The sequence below is a fragment of the Platalea leucorodia genome (genome assembly GCF_965183815.1).
Source record: "Platalea leucorodia genome assembly, chromosome: 1".
NCBI classification, from domain to species: Eukaryota; Metazoa; Chordata; class Aves; order Pelecaniformes; family Threskiornithidae; genus Platalea; species Platalea leucorodia.
In genome coordinates this window covers 135,349,367-135,369,009 of record NC_138823.1, presented here as the reverse complement: position 1 = coordinate 135,369,009, position 19,643 = coordinate 135,349,367, and the positions used below count along the sequence as shown (strand labels likewise).

The following is a 19,643-nucleotide window of genomic DNA, read 5'->3' as shown; positions in this document are numbered from 1 at the left end:
ACATCTCTGTTTAATGCAATCATTGCACTAATGAATGCTTTAAAGTTCCCTTGACAGTGCAACATGTTCTTACCTTCCGTGCAAAATCCCCCTTCCCTTTGCTGTAGGCTTTATTCTCCAGGAAATCATACACATAATGGGCTAAAGCTGGAGAAGCCTTCATCATTTCAGGATTTAACAAGAGCTGAGTAAAATAATTTTTAAGAGGTGCTTTTTAGTAAGTAATGAAAAAGGCCATACTATTCAGTTTAGTAAAAGCTTACCATACACAATCAAAGACACTACATCTTGCAATGTATTCTCATTCGTTCTCTAAATTTTATTTCAACATTACACTATTCTCAAGATGGAAACAACATGCTTCTTGGTAATTCTCATAATTTTAACTAGTATGCCAATTATAGCATCTCACAAAAATACACACTCGGACTGCTTCTAAAACTCCCAAGAAAAAAAAAAATAGCTGTGACTGAAAAAAAAAATTGCTATTAAAAATGGGGCATATATCTCACAAAGGAAAAAACATTAGCACTCTAAACAGAACAATCAGATTTCACAATGTTTTATTCATCTTCATTATTTATTGTTAACATGTCCATTAAGTTGGTCAACATATTTTAGTGCTAAATGACCAGGAAGTCCCTATGAAGTAGGACAATTGAATTCCTTTAGTTGGGCTGATACAGTCGTTATCTGAATGGAGAAGCTGTGTGGTTGTGCTACACCGCCGGAGTGGGTGCCACGCCAATCCTTATGCAAGCGCACAAACATGAGCGTAATGGAAGAAAGTTAAGTGGCATAGAGCTCAAAACCAACACAGCTGGAACCTCACCAGCTCAGAGGAGCTGGGACAGAACCAGCTGAGAATAGAACCAAAACAGGAGAGAAAAGGCAAACTTATTAGATAATATGAAGTTCTTATGGTATACTAATAGGATTGTATGACCACCTGCAACACAATTTTATTTTTTTTTTAAACCATATTAACAAATTTTCTACCTCAGGAAAAAGAATTCCAACCTAGAACACAACGAAAAAAACGTAACAGCTTACCTGCAAATATGCATTTAAATCTTTTTTCCTCTTTTCCAAAAATTCTCTGTCCATATTGTTAAATGTCTTTTTGCCAGGAAGTTTCAGTATATTTGCAAGGTTTTCAAACTAGAAAAAAGAGAAGTTTTTTTGTTCTGTTTTCAAAAGAGTTTCAAATCACCATATAAGCTCAGAAATGTTAGGGGTCATTATATTCACGTATTCTTATCTACCATACAACACCTGACAAATAATTTCTGCATCAAGCCCAGAACTCAGATTCCTTGGAGAAGCCAAAATGAAAGGTAGGCCATCAAGAACAAATGCATAAAAATTCTCAGGAGACTGTCAAGGGCAAAATTTAATTTCTGAACACACATGTGATACTCACTTTTGAAATACAGACTAGTATAGTATGCAAATTATTCCTGTCATCACACCTGCTCAGAAAGGTTTAGGCTCAAGATGTATCATTAGTATTTGTGCAGAAGTTAGCAGGGCTATGAGACTACATCAAGAGAACTTGCAGATCTTCCTAAAACATCTTCCCTTTCCTCTCCTGATCAAACCTACCAAGGAAATGATCAAGTTTTTATCCCTGGAGTGGATGGCAGCACCCAGTTTACACAAAGGTTATCAAACCATGCTTGATATGCCATCACCTGTGCCTTTTCTCAACGTAATGACAGTGATTGGCACTGGTTGACATGTCTTCCACTGTTCCAGTTTTACAGAAAGAACTGGTGTTCCAGGGAAGCAGCAGGGAAAGAAGAGGCCCTAACACTTAAGAAGGTCGAACATATCTGCTACAATGCACAAAAAGGCACAAGAATAAAACTCGAAGCATCAGGATTGTCCACATATAGAATCCAGACTTCCTGTAAATAATAAATAATATTCTAAAGGGGGTAAAGAGAGAAAGGTATAGTATCCAGGCTTTAAGAAACAACCTGGAAAAAGGTTGTATTCTTTTCTCTCTAGAGAAGACCACAAAATTACAGATTTAATGAGAGATTGATTCTGTTCAGTCTCTGCAAGGTGTCTTTTTGCAAAGACATCATTAAACTTTGAAAGGTCACAAAACTCATCTAACGTTCATGGCCTGAGGAAGCACCAAAGAATAACTATTTCCAACTTTACAAATTCCATTCCCTTGCAAATAGGTCACGTGGGAAAATAACTGAACAGAAGATGGTCCAGTTTTTATTTGGTTACTTGTATCTAAACAGAAGCAACATAAGCAAAGAACAGCCCCTATTTTAAATATAGGTATCTACTTCAAATGGTATTTATTAGATTACTGACTAAAGAAACTGCTGTGAATCTATTCAGTACTTTAAGGAAAAAAGTTCATACAGATACTATACACAGCTAACTTCAATTCCATTTTGGATCAAGCACCCACTTTTTCTGAAAAACATAAACCATAATCCCTGTCCTTCCTATTAATTTTAAGTTAAAGATTCTAACCTTTACCCTTAACATGTCAATATAAATGTCTCAGACTTGCACAAAAGAAGGGTGTTCAGTGTATCGGTGACGTTCCTGTGCTCATAAACTCAGCAGGAACATCCATTTTATTGTCAAAACAAAGCAAAATTATTGGGAGTTTCTGAGATGCTACCATGAAGCACAGGAATTTCTTTACTTTTTGCAATCTTGGCGTTGGAGGATAACGTTTCCATTTTCTGTAAATTCACAGAACTCAGATTTAGCAACAAGAAATTTCTGAGCTTTCATAGTTTGAAAATTTTTGCTTCTGCCATTTTTTTCTAATCATTTACTGGTAGGTCAGTTTTAAATGACTGTCCCATATCAGCAGAACATTAACTCACTATAACGTCAGTGAACCCATAAACTGTTTCAGCAGGTCAGGGATTCTTCAAAACAATGAATTAATTAAAAAAAAAAAACAAACCAAACCAAAAAAACAATTGAAGAGGAGTACAAAAATTGGTACTTCAAATTTATCAACAGCACACTAAGATAATCAGAAATTCAAAGAAAAGTCAGACTTTTTTATAATTAATACAAATATTCAACACAATGTTTGCTTTTTTAATAAAGCCTTTTCCATTTTTGCGGCTGTTGTGACTTTACAATGCTAACTTACCTGCACAGAATTTGTTCTCTATGCCTCTCTATTACTAACAGAGTAAAGGGATGTAATCCAACACTTCTGACTAGTTCAAAGGTTATGCAGTCAAATCTGACTTCTCCAAAGGCTTGGTTTAAAAGCATTTCACCCTCCTCTTAAAAGCACTGCATTTTCAACACTTTTTCATGTCAGCAGGTTCTACTTTGTACCAGCTGGAGAATTACAAGTCTCTATTTTTTCTTCTTTCATTTTAGGAGGGTTAAGAGTCTGAGAATACAAGTACAGCAATAAAAGGCAGATTGTCTAGCAGTACACTGAACTGCCAACAGCTGTCCCTTTTGAGACCCCACTGATCCTTAACATTTCACTTAAAACCTAAATACCCATTTCCCAAGCTCAGTTTTTATTTCTTAATCTCTGTGACAAATATAAATAATGAAATATGCCACTGTTTCAGACCAATAGCACTTCCATACAAGCATTTTAAAGCAAAATTAAGCAAAGGGGGGTTGGGGGCAAAAGCTTTCTAAGTTCCACTTCCTTTTGTTAGAGCAATTATAGAGCCATCAGCTACTGAACTATATACACACGCACTTGTAAACTGCTCAGTACAAATAATGTATGATATAAACAGTAAAAACATACACTTTAATGGAAAATAACATAGTGCTGTAGCTCCACATCTGAAGTCACTTTGAGAAAGCCAACATTCATGCCATACCATCACACAGAAAAAGCACCTTTCAAAGAAGCCTTAAAAGATGTTTATGAGATTAATTACCTGCTCTGTGATCCTCATGTGAAAGTCATGGAAGTCACTGTAGCGCCGATATGTCTTCCATGTCTCTTCGCTGTTTGGATTTCGCCGATGGACTGTGATAGCATACAGTGCATATGTCTTGCCGTGGTCATTACACACTCCTGCCACAGCATATGGGTCATAGTCAGCATAGACTAGTAGTTTAAAAACAAAAATAAAAAGGAAACAAACAGAAAGAAGGAAGACGAAAGGACACAAATGTGAAGTGAAGAAATGTCTGGAATGACAGACTTGAAAGACAAAAATGGACATGCAAGCAGAAGAGCATGCCATCCCTTTATCCAAAAGACTGTATAAGTTCAGAAACTTAATATGTAAACTTAAATACAGAGATTAAGCAGCCTTAAAGTTAGAGAAGTTTCACTGACATGCAAAACAAAAAAAATAGAAAAGTTTTCAACTTTTAGGAATAGTGAATAGATCTTTTAAAAAATAATTTTAACCTAAAGAACTCAAGATACGGGTGAAAGACAACTGTGAAACCAGAATAAATTCCAGTCCGCAAAGTACTCTACTCATATTGTAAAAGTTTGTCCATCAAAAAATCTGTAAATACAAAAGACAGTCCTAGCAAGCTGTAAGCTTGATAATTCCATCACCAGTTTGTTATTAACTGTAAGATAAAAATATCCCACACACTATTTAAGTCAACAGAAACTACATATACACACACATATGTATGTATTCTGTATGTGTGTGTACAAATATATAACATATTCCGTGTGTGTACACACACACGCACACATTTTATGGAGAAGTCAATTTATAATGGAAAGAGCACAGTTATCTTAAATACAAGCTAACATCTTTCTGTTCTCCACTGAATATTTAAGTTCTCTGTGACATTCCTCCATCACAGAATTCCTCCCAGTATAGAGTTTGTTTCAAAAAATTCCGTTTAATCTACAGAATAACCCAGAACCAATATTGTTTACACTGCACACTGTTTAAATTTGTAACATGCTGTATCTTGAAGTATTGAACCAATACCCAGTAACCACAATTTTCCAGTGGCTAGATGAAAATACTTTTTAATCAAGCTGTGCGAATTTCCCAATGCACCCATGCTCCATAAAATACACTTTTCCTGACAAATTATCAGCTCCAACCTCTGTTGTGCTTCCAGCCTTGACTTCTCTCAAGTATAGTGCTGAGGTCTAAGCAGCCAGGGAGCACCTCTAGAACAGGGGCAGCTGCTGACAATGTAAGAATTACTCACTAGCGAGGTGCACAGTGGCCATGGAGCATCTTTTCTTTGCCATCTATCTTTTGGCATCCTTTGGAGCATCTTTTCTTTGCCATCCACCCTCTAGAAGAAGAATGTTGAGTGCTGAACTCCAAGAGAAAAGAGCGGGCAGCCAGGATGCTACCAAAAGACTGCCCAGAGAATGGAGCTGGGAAACCCTGGCTCCACAGATGCTGAGCAAGCCCTATACTCTAAACTCAGGTTGACCACTCTGTCATGCGGTCACCGTACCACATCTCAGGGGCGCTGTTCAGTTGCATCTTTAGGAGTAGCACTTCAGGACAGGCGTGGCAGAAAAAGAAAGAAGTTGTCCACATTGCCCCTTATGTCATAGCCTCTTAATCGGCATTTGTTTTCCAACATAAGACAAGGTGAATCCTCAAAGATTACGGAGGAGATCTTGTATGCACCCCACAAGCACAGTAAAGGGTAGCAATCAGCAGAAGAAAGGAGCCTGCACACAGATGCAAGATGCACCTACTGCCTGTAGCATCCAGAAAGCAGGGACTTGTATTTCTTGTTCAAACATGAGGTGAAGAGGAAGGAGACGTCCAATTTAATCCTATCTTACAATACGAAATGTACATATCCCCTGGTTCAACTGGAGTATTATGGATTCAGAGTCAAGCTGATAGTTATCAATACATGCTGCCATCAAGGTTATAAATTTAACATAATTTGTGTGGTTCTAAGTTTACCTTTTTTCTTAGATCAAAACAGTGAAAATCCTAAGTTTAATTCAGAAAAAAGTATCACATGTCATTTTAAATAAAAAAGCAAAATTGTGATTCTTAACTTTTAAATGATTTTTTTTTTTTTCCCCCTTTCTCTGAGGACTGACTACATGAGACTTGGATTGCATCATGCCCTCACACTTGGCTGGAGTTTAATTAAAATGTCAAGTAGTTGAATTCTTGCTCACAGCTCACGTGTCTGCTATATAAATGCATAGATTTAAGAGTCTATTACATAATAAAATCTACCAAAAAAGTATCTGAAGATTAATTCACAATTTAATTACCCAGTGCAATCTCATCTAACTAAAATATTTGCAAATAATATGAGAAGCTTCTATTATTTACTCCGACGTAATAAATTTTTTTATTTTATTACTAGGCAATTTTTTTCAAAAGATAACCAAAAATGCCACCACTGTAAAGACTGAAGTCACTAACTTAAATTAGGCTAAAGACAATAAGGAAGCACAGAAAATAGGGGCAAACATTATAGCAACAGGAGTAAACAGTCAAGAATTAGAACTGCGTGACTAGAAAGAAAGAGATGGCTTTTACAATTTGTTCTTTAAATAATTGCTAAAATAAATGCTACTCAATATTAAGTTTAATGAGTAATTCTCCAGAGACAGAAAAAATAATAATACTGTAAACAAGAAAAATTAAATCACATTTTAAGTTCAGATATATAGTCTACGACCTACAGCACGAATTCTCTAAGGATTTCCATTACAAGGACTTCATGGGAAATATGAATTCAAATGTTTTATGAAGTTAAAAAAATGAAAGGATTAGGATTTCAAGGGCCTGTAATATTAAAAAACTCAAAATAAATGGTGGAAAACAAGTAAGCAGCCATCATAACAGATTGACTTACCAGTGTCTGAGATGTATGCATGGAGTTGAACTGTCTCATCAGAAGGGACATTTGAAAGGTCATCTAAGGACTGGGGGGGGGGGCAGGGAGAGAGGGGAGAAGGAAGAAACAGGCAAGAGAATAAGATCACAGATACATCTCATTTGAGAGATGCTTTTTGATTAATCTATTTCATTTTCAAACTTTCAGCTCACTACACTAATAGAATAGCTTAATGCACTGTAACAATGCAAATATGTGTTGGTATTACCTGGTTACTAAAGCCTTTCTTTTACACAGAGTGTAGGGGCCTTCATTTCCCCTACCAGTTTCACATAGTTTTGTGATCACTCTAACATAATCACCACTTCCATTCGATATCTCAACTCTAATAGAAGTACAGCTACAAAAGGTCTTTTACTGAGCATTAAAACAAAACAAAATAACAACAAAAAAACCCTGAACAATTTTAGAATCATAGAATCACAGAATCATGCAGGTTGGAAAAGACCCTTAAGATCATTGAGTCCAGCTGCAAACCTAGCACTGCCAAGACCGACACTAAGCCATGCCCCTAAGCACCACATCTACACGTCTTTTAAATAAATACTTCCAGGGATGGGGACTCAACCACTTCCCTGGGCAGCCTCTTCCAATGTTTGACAACCCTTTCAGTGATGAAATTTTTCCTAATATCCAATCTAAACTTCCCCTGGCACAACTTGAGGCCATTTCCTCTTGTCCTATCACTTGCTACTTGGGAGAAGAGACCAACCCCCACCTCACTACAGCCTCCTTTCAGGTAGTTGTAGAGAGCAATAAGGTCCCCCCTCAGCCTCCTCTTCTCCAGGCTAAACAACTCCAGTTCTCTCAGCCACTCCTCATAAGACTTGTGCTCCAGACCCTTCACCAGCTTCATTGCCCTTCTTTGGACACACTCCAGCACCTCGATGTCCTTCTTGTAGTGGGGGGCCCAAAACTGAACACAGTACTCAAGGTGCGGCCTCACCAGTGCCAAGTACAGGGGCACTATCACTTCCCTGGTCCTGCTGGCCACACTATTCCTGAGACATGCCAGGATGCCATTGGCCCTCTTGGCCACCTGGGCACACTGCTGGCTCATATTCAGCTGGCTGTTGACCAACATCCCCAGGTCCTTTTCTGACAGGCAGCTCTCCAGCCACTCTTCCCCAAGCCTGTAGCGTTGCATGGGGTTGTTGTGACCCAAGTGCAGGACCTGGCACTCAGCCTTGTTGAACCTCATACAGTTGGCCCCGGCCCATCGATCCAGCCTGTCCAGGTCCCTCTGCAGGGCCCTCCTACCCTCCAGCAGATCGACACTTCCACCCAACTTGGTGTCGTCTGCAAACTTACTGAGGGTGCACTCGATTCCCTTGTCCAGATCATTGATAAAGATATTAATAACAGAACTGGCCCCAACACTGAGCCCTGGGGAACACCACTCGTGACTGGCTGCCAACTGGATTTGACTCCATTCACCACAACTCTTTGGGCCTGGCCATCCAGTCAGTTTTTTACCCAGCAAAGAGTACGCCCGTACAAGCCATGAGTAGCCAGTTTCTCCAGGAGAATGCTGTGGGAAACAGTGCCAAAGGCTTTACTAAAGTCCAGGCAGACAACATCCACAGCCTCTCGCTCATCCACTAAGCAGGTCACCTTGTCACAGGAGGAGATCAGGTTGGTCAAGCAGGACCTGCCTTCCATAAACCCATGCTGACTGGGCCCGATTGCCTGGTTGTCCTGTACATGCTGTGTGATGACACTCAGGATGATCTGCTCCATAACCTTCCCCAGCACTGAGGTCAGGCTGACAGGCCTGTAGTTCCCTGGATCCTCCTTCTGGCCCTTCTTGTAGAGGGGTGTCATGGATGTTGTGTAACAGATCTTTTGGTTTTATCTTTATACCATTCTGTTTTCTTTCAACTGACTTAAAGCACTACACAGAAGTTATAGTGCAGTAAAAGTTGAATAATTTCTCTGATGTATGTAAAAAACAGTAAACACTTTTCTTAGAAAAGTCTTCCCTCATAAAAAATGAACAGGTATATCCTCAGCTGCCTAATGCCCTGTCAGTAATTACTGGGATCAAAAGAAGCCTAAAGGGTCTTTTAGAGAAGCTTTGCTATTATTTAATACATCTGACTACAAAGATTTAACATAATAAAGCTCTGCCAGATTGTTGGGTGGAAAACAGGCATATGCAACTGAAAGAAGTGGAGGATGGGACACCAGACATGTGATCCTAATGTTAAAACACCAGCTTAAAAAAAAAAAAAAAAAAAAAAAAAAAAAAAGATGGAGGTACTTAAGTAGAATTCATAGGCAATGGGATCCCAGCTACTTTATATATTTTACCCCCAAATTCTAAAATCCTTCAAAAGATACATATTCAGAATGAATATGCAGCTGTCATCTATTTTTTATAATTTAACCAAGCCAGTTGAATAGTGAGTTGCCACAAAAAGTTACCTAGAATGGGACCTACTGGGTAGCACTGCCATACCTGTGTCAAACTAAAACCTCAATATACATCAATCAAGTTTCTAAACTCCTCTGTTTCCTTAAACTTAAATGAATCTTATGTGATTGCAATCAAAACAGGTTGGACTTAAAAACATAAGTTATTTAAAGACTGCTCTTGCCCCTTCTTCATCTGAATCTATCATCTGCACGATATCCCTACATAATACTTCACTCCTTCCCTCCCAGGCTCTCTAGAGAGAACGGCTCTTCTCTGCTTCAACCACCTCAATCAGTCTCTGCCTAAATACCCACCACGGAAGGTGAGGGGAATAACATTTCTGTTGTAAAGTCTCAACACTGAATAAATGGCATCGTTAAAAAGGTCTGAACACACTAACTATGCTTTAACATGTATTGCAGTAAGGAGTCTCCTAAATATCTTATGACACAGCTTGTAGACTTACAGTACAAGCGTCCCAGATTGAAAAAAGGTAGAAGAAAGAGGAGCCCATTTGGGAAATCTGTTTTGCCACTGCATGCTATGGTGCTAAAAGTTTGTGTCTGTTCAATGGTAGAACAGATGAGTTCATGTAAAAATATTTAGAGAGCAGACATCATCTTTACCTCAAGAATTCCCAGATCTACAAGTTACTGGATGCTGGAGAGTATTTTGGTAAAGTATCACCGTAGAGTGGACTGTTCCTATAATCTTCATTAGATGCTTGCTTTTGGTCATTGTTGGATATACGGCTAGACTTTCTCTGACCTAGTCCATTCCTAAGCAAGTCACGCTTGGACAGCAATAACCCTGTTAAGGTGTGCTCTATACTGCAGCGTCCAAATTTAAGAGCAGAATATCACCCGAGACTGATGAACGGCAGGAATTTGTGGAAGCTTGGGTAAGTGCTTGATATTTCTGAGAGCTCTAGGATTTGATTATGAGTAAGACGGAAGGGATGTTATTAAAGAAGACAAATAATAGTCAACTGCTCTAATATTTTGTTTGCTATGAAATACTGACATTAAGCTACTGTTATATTTTTTAGAAGGCATCATTATTTCTTGTTTTCCTGCCTCCCTTCATTGCCACTCTAACAGTTTTCTTCTTGATAACTGAATGAGGTTCAAACTGACACATACTACTGACTGCCAGAAGTTCAACCCAGCCACTTCTGCTGCCATGCAAGGTCTTGGATATGTAACACCTGCGTAACTCTTTTTTTTTTTTTTTTTCTTTCCACTCAGTGCAAAAGCAATATGTAAAGCTCACATTATGGATCCATTTAGATGAAATCTGCAAGAGTCTATCAATATTCTAGAATGGTTTTATACCCTGAAAATATGCCCTACTGGTTATAATATAGGAGACTAATGCGTCAAATTAAAAGGCAGAAATAAAGAAGATATTTTTGTAAAATAACTTTTCCTCAAAATAGTTTTGAGCCTCTCTTCCAAACAATCCTAAAATACATTCTTACAGTGAAAGCATAAACTGCAGGCAATGTATTTTATAACAGAAACTTTAGGAAACACTCAACTGCTGTGGCAAGGCACTATACAGCAACAATTAATACAAGTAAATGAAATGGTTGAAACCTGAACAGACAACACAACAGACGGTTTGTATTTAATATGACCTAGTATCTTTGACAGTAACTTGTATTCCTGTGAATATATGTAATTAAAAAGCAGAAATATCACACTGCAACTCAATCTTATGTAACACATTGTCATTAGCTTAAAGTACAAAAATTCCCTGACCTTTGAAGTAACCTTTCCAAGGTCTATTTTTCTTCATGTAACTGACTAACACAAGGGAGCTAAACTATGTGTACAGAAATTTACTCTTGACATGGAATTCAGCCAGGAAAAACTAATCTACCAGTATTCAAACACCTGTAAAAGCACTGAAAACCGTGAACAATATGGACTACAGAAAGCAAAAGTTCTTCTGCATAAACAGAGACTTATTACACGTTTCTGCTAGAATGTTCTTCACTCTTTATAAAAATAAATGTAGTATTCTGCAAATACACTTTTCACAACAACAACAAAAATCAAGACTTCGAATTGTCCCATGCAAATATCTATTTCTATCGCAACAGCGCTTGATAAAGGCTTTAAGACTTTCTAGCTTAGTTTGGAAAGGTCACATCAAACTAAATAGCAGATAACCACTAGCCAGGTGAGCCACTTAAATGGCAAATATCCCAATCTATAAAACATGGCTTTCATATGCCAGAACATTCTTAGAAAAAGTACTTAAAAATATCTTTCAAATGTCTCTTAAGAGATTAGTCAATTACAAGAATCTCTTGTGAAATGTTACCAGAATTGTACATAAATTTATTAGAAATATGGCTAAATTAAGTTTTCCTTCTGCATCTAACAGGAGTTTGTGTAAATTTTATCAGCTGATCACCTCCCCTTTTCTTCATATTTTAAAATGTAAACAAGAGGAAAAATACAGGGAAAAAAATGCCAGGTTCAAAAAAAAAAAACAAACAAACCACACACCAAAACAAACAAGTCCCACAAACAAACAACCCCCACATGGAAACACATTTATTTATTATTACATTTATGTTAAATGTATTCCTTTACAAAATAAACTCTATTCCTCTGCGTGCAAGCATGATCTAACCAATGCACTGGAACTCTTAAGGAGCTACAGCATCTTCCAAGAACGAATTAGAAGGGCCTATGAATCACATAGGCCAGGAAATTACATGAGATTGCAAATCTTTCTAAAACTAAAAAATTCGGAAAAATACTCTCATATGCACAATTGAGCCTTGCGTACCTTGTGGCTCAGCTAGATATAGTCTGAAGAAATAATTAAGAGAAAGGGGAGGAAATACATAAAAAAATTTATTATTTTTTCTTTTTAAATATCTGTGAATTTATTTTTGGTTTAAAACATTTTAAACCTGATAAGACCTACGTGGGACAGATTATTTGGAAAAAGTCTGGGAGAAGTATACACTTCTCTTCATACATATGCAACCACTAGTACATGCAGAAGCATATTTCAAATACTTAGGTACATTCATGTAACAAAGAAAAGGTTCTGACAAACTGACCCAGTCAAGAATTGCTTAAAAAATATCATCAAAAATTGAACTTGAAATTGGTCAGATTAGAAAACAAAGATTCATATTTTGAATAGATAAACTCCAGATACTTTTATGTTTCCAAATCAAGTCCTAACTCAAAAAAAAATCCAATCTATAAAAATCTAATTAAATGCCTCATATACAGTCTACTTGAATTTAATCCTTCGAGATTTCCATTTCAAAGGATTTATTTTCACCTATTATTACCTAACTCGAAATTTATGTCTATTTAAAAAACACAAACAGGGATAAGAAAGCATGCTTTGCATAAGTTAACTATAGATTCCTGCCGTTTCTGTGAGAAACAATGCAAAATGTCATTAGACACAGGGGAAAGTACAAAAGGGACAATTTTATCTTGCAGATTAATTGATACCTTATGTGTGTTTCAATTTGATTCAAGAACTTTTGCAGAAATTAAACTGCAGTGAACTAAAACCTCTAACATACATAATTTAAATTATTTTATAACACTTTCCCTACTGTTGGGGAGAAAAAATAATAATAATTAGAAAAAAATCCAAGCACTTACCAGATTTATGCTGCCAGTAGGAGACCCATTAAAAGATTCTGGGAGCAGTGAGGAAGGGGAAAGGAAAAAACAGGTTAGAAGATTTTCTCCAATGCAGGGCCACACACAAGAAATAAAAATGCAAAGATAAACCATTATGGAAAATAATGGACAACTGTGCCATTGGGCAAAATGTTGCGCCCAACCTGTTAAGTACTTCCAGTTTCCAATAAAGACGCCTAAAGGAAAATGTATGTAAGTTTATACAGCTATAGATATGAAATAAATACTCCAGAAAACATTCCTTTTTAAGCTTATATTACCACATGAAATTGCTTCATTAAGGAGTCAGTTTAATAGTTAAACAACTTCCATTAGATTTGTACTTCAGTTAACGAGAAGAGTGATTTTAATTGCTTTAAAAAGCCACATCTCCTATGTACTTTCAATTTCTATTTCCAGATTAAGAATATAGTTACATATTAAAACAACCCAACATGAAGAACCTCAAATATTTTTGAATAAAAAATGAGAATGAAAGCACTTACTTTAGCGACACACTTGTTACCAAGACTTGACAAAAAACATACATGAGATTAATAAAGTTACTAGAAAAAACCATTTGACTCCCAAAACAACTTACAAAAAAGCACAAGGAGGAAACATTAATTTAAAAATCAGAGATAGTAGAGGAAATTTTTGATTTCTCAAAAGCAGCGTGGATAATTTTCTTATTTTCATTTTAAAGCAGAAAAAAGAATGGTCCCAGGAAATCCCCCTTATAGAGCTCACCTCCTTCACCATCATCTGATCCTCTGAAACTAGGATCCTTCAGCATATCCAGCTCAGCTAACATACGCACATACAACACATTCTGTTTGAATGAAGGGTAGAATCTTTCATCTCGCAGCATCAATTCATAGACCTTATTGAAATAAAAATGCCAAGCTTAGAAATACTTACTACATTTTTTAATTAATCAGACAAGCTTTCATAAATTCTACTTGACCAACATGTATCTGCATTCTATCATGTGTTTCTGTGTTTCCTTTAAAACCCTAATGCGAGTTTGTGAAATCTCAATTCAGGTTTACTCTTAACAGAAAGGTTATGAGAACTAATTGTGCTAGAAGTATAATACAGTCTCAGAAAATACCTTTCTAACTAGTGGGACATGCACGTATAGGAAGAGAAGCAGCACATTAACTGTAAATGTTTCCTTCCTCTCCTCTTTACCCTCCCAATTCCACTATAAACATATTTGGTCTTTACCCATTTCACAACAGGTTATCTCTCAGAGTCCTTCTTTGTTGATAAACTATAAACACAGACCTGCAAACACTTAGGGGGAGACGTGAGAAGAGGGAAAGGAAGGGAGGGAAGACACTGCATACTACTTTACTGAAAATTTCCAGTTCAGCCAATACAGTATAACCCTACCTCACAAAGATTTAACCACACCACTTCAAAAAGTTATCCATCTAGCCTATATGGTGACCATATATATACATATACATGCATGTTTCTATATGTAGTGGGAATTAATTCATAATGTTTGAATAGTCATGTCAACTCTAGAATAATGGTGATTTTTTTTTTTTTTCATGGAACACTTTTTACAAGCGCTGTCACCTGGTAAGACCGGAAAAAATTCCCATGGAGGTCTGAGGAAATAAATTTCTTTTGTAAACACATGAGAAATTTATGCTCTTCTGCAGAAATCCCACACAAGGCCCTTGTAACCTACTTTGGGCAATACAGATTTCACAAGGTGTTTTCATTAGTCTTAAATGTGGGCCTCAAGTAGAACAGAGTAATTCTAAATTCTACAGCTCATATCACTAATTTTTAGCATGAATGAGAACATTCAGTTAATGACCTAAACTAAAAACCTCTTTTTAAATATAGATATTAGACTTGAGTGATAAAGTCTATGTATTCAGGTAGTAAAAAGACTGTTTTATCTTCAGTACTTGCTGCTTCCGAATGCTACACTGTGCAGGCTTGCAGAAACAGTCAAATTAGTTTCTAGAAAGAGATATAGAATTTAATATGTTTACATGCTTACATCCACCTTTGAAAAAGAGAGCTAAAACCGGACCAAAATTGTACCACTTGGTTATTCTACACAGGCACTTTTCTTAAATTGGTGCATAAACAGGAATAATAATCCCAGAATTCTAAATTGTGCTTCATAATTAATTTCATACAGGACACCTGCCCTTTCTGTCTATTGCTTTGAAAACCATAAGCTACATATCACTAAGCAGAAGTTGGCAATTTAGAGTATGATTTTTATAGAATAGGAAAATGGTAAAACAGGTTTTAGGCTTCAGATAGTTGAGTTCCTTTCTCCTTTTTCAATGGCTGTAGTGACATTAAAATACTCTATAGCATTAACAATTCTCATGAAATACAGGATGAATATAGTATACCTTTCTCTGAATGTCATCAAAGATTTCAGGTGTTGGATCCTCATGGTTCAGTGTTTCTGCCAGTTTTGCTACTAAGTTGTCATCAATATTAACTCTCGGAGATGCCTGTTATAGAGATCGAAATCAACTTTTGCAGCATAAAAATAAAAAGCTTCTGTTTTCACAAATAAAATCCAATACAATTCTGCAATTCTCTAGGTAAACTAAATTCTTCTTGATGAGTATTTCTAGAACCGTCTAGAACATACAACAGGATCAGACTCCCTCCTCCCCTCCAAATTAAGTTCAGAGTTTGTATTAAAACTTAGAAGTTTCAGGATTAAATACTAAGAATCACCTCAAAAACAATTTATACACATTACTTTGAAGCAATATCTAAACCACATTTACTCAGTCTCAAAACCAGATTTTATTTATTTATGAATAGAAAGATCTAGATTCAGAAATTAAGAAAAAGCCAGTAAGAAAGTAAATGGATGAAGTTCTGAAGCATCTGAGGAAAGGCTAACAGTTCGTTAACTCTGCCAGTTTCTGGAGAGATTACCAGTAACTGTAATCATGGTAGCTTTTTGTGCAGATTCTATTACAGCTACCAGCATACTAACTATATCAGCCATCAGATTCCCTGTCATCCCTTGGTATGACATATTTCAAGTCACATCTTTTAGATAGGCCCAAGTTCACACACTTTCCCCATTTTCTGTAATAGAGACAGGGAATGAGCACTGAATCAGACCCAATAGCTCACTTGATAGCATAGCAGAGAGGCTGAGCTCATCAGCTTTGTAAGAGCTCTGGTGTTAGGTGACTTCTGACGTCAAACTGGTGAACATTCAGTCAGCTCAAAAACCCATCAGAACAAGCTCTGCACAGTCCACCATGTCAACAGACTATTGAGGTGAAAAACCAAAGTGAAAGAAATGATGCAGAAAGAGAAGCATTACAAGGTATTTGAGGGATAATTTGTTGAGGGAAGCTTTTGAGTGAGTTGAGAGGTGATTTTTATGCATACACAAATTCAGAACAAAGATGCTTTGTTAACACAAGCTGACAAGTGTTTTCTTTCACAGAAGACTCCCCTATTACAAGACTACTGGAAGCATTCAAGCTTAGCCTATTGAAAAATACCCAACAGTGATATCTGAGCAACTTATACAGACATTTGTAGAGAGGCACAGGAAGTTATTTCATTTGAAAACCCAATCTTAATCCAAGTTTGTACAAACATTGGGTTGCTTTTGTTTTTTTAAAACATTTCTTCTTAAGTCAGGGGAGGAGGGCAGGGTAAAAGGAAAGGAAAAGGGCAGCATACACAAAGGGACAGAATTTCTTATTTGGTCTTCACATTTTCTCTATTTTTTCTCTATTCTAGAAAGTCAGCTTCTGAGAAACACATTCAGTGTACTTGACACCATAATCAGTGCCAGTGTGAGCCTTTTTAAATGGAGAGGGGAACAAAAGAGGAAGCCATTTTCTTACTGCTTGACATAAGGAGAGAGAAGATACACAAATAATACCTTAAATGTCAACCTGTAAACAACTTGTGTTACATCTCATCCATTTCATATTAATGTAGCCATAACTACCAAAGAAGCATCTGTACAAAGAATAAATTCCAAACAATGCAGAAATAAGTTATTCCTACCTTTTCTGATAAATACTGCTCATAAACTCCAAATGCAGCTGCTCTTAATAGACCCTTGGTTTGATTAGTCTGATGTTTTCCATCTTTCTGCCGGCTTTGAAGTACCTCCAGCTGTTGCTGTGCCGTAACCCTGTATCCTTCAACTGTCATCCAGAAAAAAAGATGTGCTTGGCCACCAGTCTGCTGCATGTAATCTACAGAAAACAGCCACCACACAGCATAGTTATTGTTGTGCATTTTAGAATGAGAATTCTCTATGATGTTAACTATATATGGAACTCCAGGATCTGGTTATACATCTGGAATACTTGTCATCTAGAGTCAAAAAATAAAAAGTACTAGATACATATTGATGATAATCAGTGAACAACATTGGGAGCAAAGTCTAGGAACTAAGCACTGAATTTTAAAATGCACATGTAAAAAGTGAATCCATCATTACCGTGTGGATATAACAGGCTTGTACAGCATGATAAAAGTTGACAGGAAGTTCAAACTGGAATTCTAACAAATCACATGCACCTCCTGCAACAAAAAGACTATCACCACCAACACCACTGGTCAATATTCTTTGTGATGACCATCAGCAGCCCAATTAATTCACAGTCAAGCATTAGAAAGTATTAAAAATGAATTATACTTTAATCCATCTATCAATTTCTTGATTATATGATAAACCTAAAATAGTACATTAATTAATTCTGTATTTTAGCTTCTCAAACAGACAACCTTCAGTAGCCTTGTAATCCTCTAATCCTCTTCAGACACCTACATTTAGCGATTTCAAGTATGCAGTCCTGTGAGTTAGCATATTCTTTATAAATAAAACAGATCAGATAAATTAACACTTACCCATAAAAAATTGTAGTGCAACATTGTCTACCAGAATATGGTCCAGAGGGACTGTGCAAAGTTTTCCAAAGTTTGCTGCCAGTTTCACAGTATCTATTTCCTGTAAGACACAGTTCAGCACATTCATAGGCCTTATTTTTTTAACATTAGCTTTTAAAACTTGTGCTTACCACAACGCAGACTTAATAGAAAGTAATTTACATTATAAATAATAAAGCAGCCTCTCAAAGGTTAGTTACTTTCACAATCACTAATAAGTGAAGATCAAGATCATAAGGTCACGTTCTCATAACTATTTGCTTTCAACATGGATGATATCTGCTAGCTGGGAAGTTGGCTTTTAACACTGCCATTATTATAACACTATACAGGTCAAATTAACCACAAATCCCTCACCAACGGGTGACAGTAGCATGAATTAACAAGATGAACTAATTTCAGAATTTGATGGGGCGCAGGTCACTACAACTTAAATTCATCTCTGCCCAACCTTCTTCTGTTAATATGACATTTCTTAGTATTACAGTAATGCTTCTGGATCCAGCTGTATAATACTTAAACATTTTAACATTCAATATGCACAAGATTACATTATCTTGGAGCCACATCTAGGTCCAATTAAGAGAGTCAAGAAACTAAGCAGAGCCAAACATACTGACTCTGTCAGCGTTAAAATACAAAAAAAAAAAAAAAAAAAAATCAAGGAAAGAGAACAACATTAGGTTCTCATATTTAACATCCAGTTTGCCTTAGGCTTTTCATTGAACTGAAGAGGTAAACATGTTTGAAAAAAGGCAATACATGGAGCCTACAAGGCATCGCAAAATAATCAGCAAGTGTTGCCGTTATCAACAAGAAAAAGATCTCCGCCAAAGACTAAGCTTGAGGCACACAAGGTATGCACTGGAGCAGCGAAGAAGAACTGATCTAGGTGTATAACTACAAAGATGCTTTGCATCTATGTAACATTTTGACTTAACTCTTGTGTTGAGAAGGTAAGAATAGTTTAAGATGTACTGACATACCTAAACTGCTAAAGCCAGAATCCAGAAAACCCTACGAACGTGTGAACCTTTAGAAATTTTTTCCAGACTAAAACTGCAAATACAAGATTCACTTCAGTCGCATAATGTATCCCTGTAACTGCATAATTGAAGTTGTGCTTCAAAATGCAAGAATTAAAAAGCTAGACTGAACTAATAAGTCATTTGCACCTTCACTCTTTCAGAACTAAAATAATTCTAAAATACTTACTTTTCCTGACTGCAATCTCTGAATTCTTGAATCACATACTTTAATAACATATAATAAACTGTTTATTTGATTTTTTATAGTGTTGATATCTGAAAGCAAAACCAAACAAGATTAAGCAATGCAGATGAGTAAACTCTTGTTCTGAAATGCTCTACAAATACCATATAAAAAGAGACATACCACATACAAAACACATCAGCTTTGAATAGAAGAGTTTTTTTCAGTTTAAATACCTTACTGATGAAAGTGAACAAGAAGAAATACTTTTCTCTTTCCCTTTTTAGATCAACTGTTAACTGACTACCCATTAACACCTAAAGTATTACTGAAATTCAGAACTACCAGTCAGGCAAGTTTCAATTCAGTGGAAGTACACATATAACCAATTAGTTAAAAAACAAAAAAACAAACAAACAAAAAAAAAACAACAAAAAACCAACCAAAAAAACCCAAAAAACCAAACAAAACCAACCAAACCACACAGATGGTAAAAAGGACCTGTACATAAGATTGAAGTTTCAACAATTTACATATAATTTTTTTAAATAACAAAATATTTT

At 36.4% G+C, this 19,643-nt stretch overlaps 1 protein-coding gene across 8 annotated transcripts in view; it reads right to left on the bottom strand.

The window, feature by feature from the left end:
• The window catches only part of SNX13 (sorting nexin 13), a 71,980-nt gene that overhangs the window by 12,455 nt on the left and 39,882 nt on the right, over positions 1 to 19,643 (bottom strand). For 6 of the 8 annotated variants that reach the window (XR_014227596.1, XM_082306138.1, XM_082306141.1 and 3 more), the window contains 10 exons: positions 19,084 to 19,172; positions 17,830 to 17,929; positions 16,978 to 17,171; positions 15,333 to 15,437; positions 13,690 to 13,822; positions 12,919 to 12,956; positions 6,808 to 6,877; positions 3,912 to 4,051; positions 1,054 to 1,161; positions 74 to 184 (listed from right to left, as the gene is read on the bottom strand). Coding sequence is in view for 7 of the 8 variants with exons in the window: in XM_082306138.1 (XP_082162264.1) it covers positions 74 to 184; positions 1,054 to 1,161; positions 3,912 to 4,051; positions 6,808 to 6,877; positions 12,919 to 12,956; positions 13,690 to 13,822; positions 15,333 to 15,437; positions 16,978 to 17,171; positions 17,830 to 17,929; positions 19,084 to 19,172 (1,088 nt within the window). In the remaining variant the exon portion in view is untranslated. The remainder of the gene's footprint in view (positions 1 to 73; positions 185 to 1,053; positions 1,162 to 3,911; positions 4,052 to 6,807; positions 6,878 to 12,918; positions 12,957 to 13,689; positions 13,823 to 15,332; positions 15,438 to 16,977; positions 17,172 to 17,829; positions 17,930 to 19,083; positions 19,173 to 19,643) is intronic. The other 2 variants (XM_082306139.1, XM_082306142.1) reach the window with 1 other exon arrangement.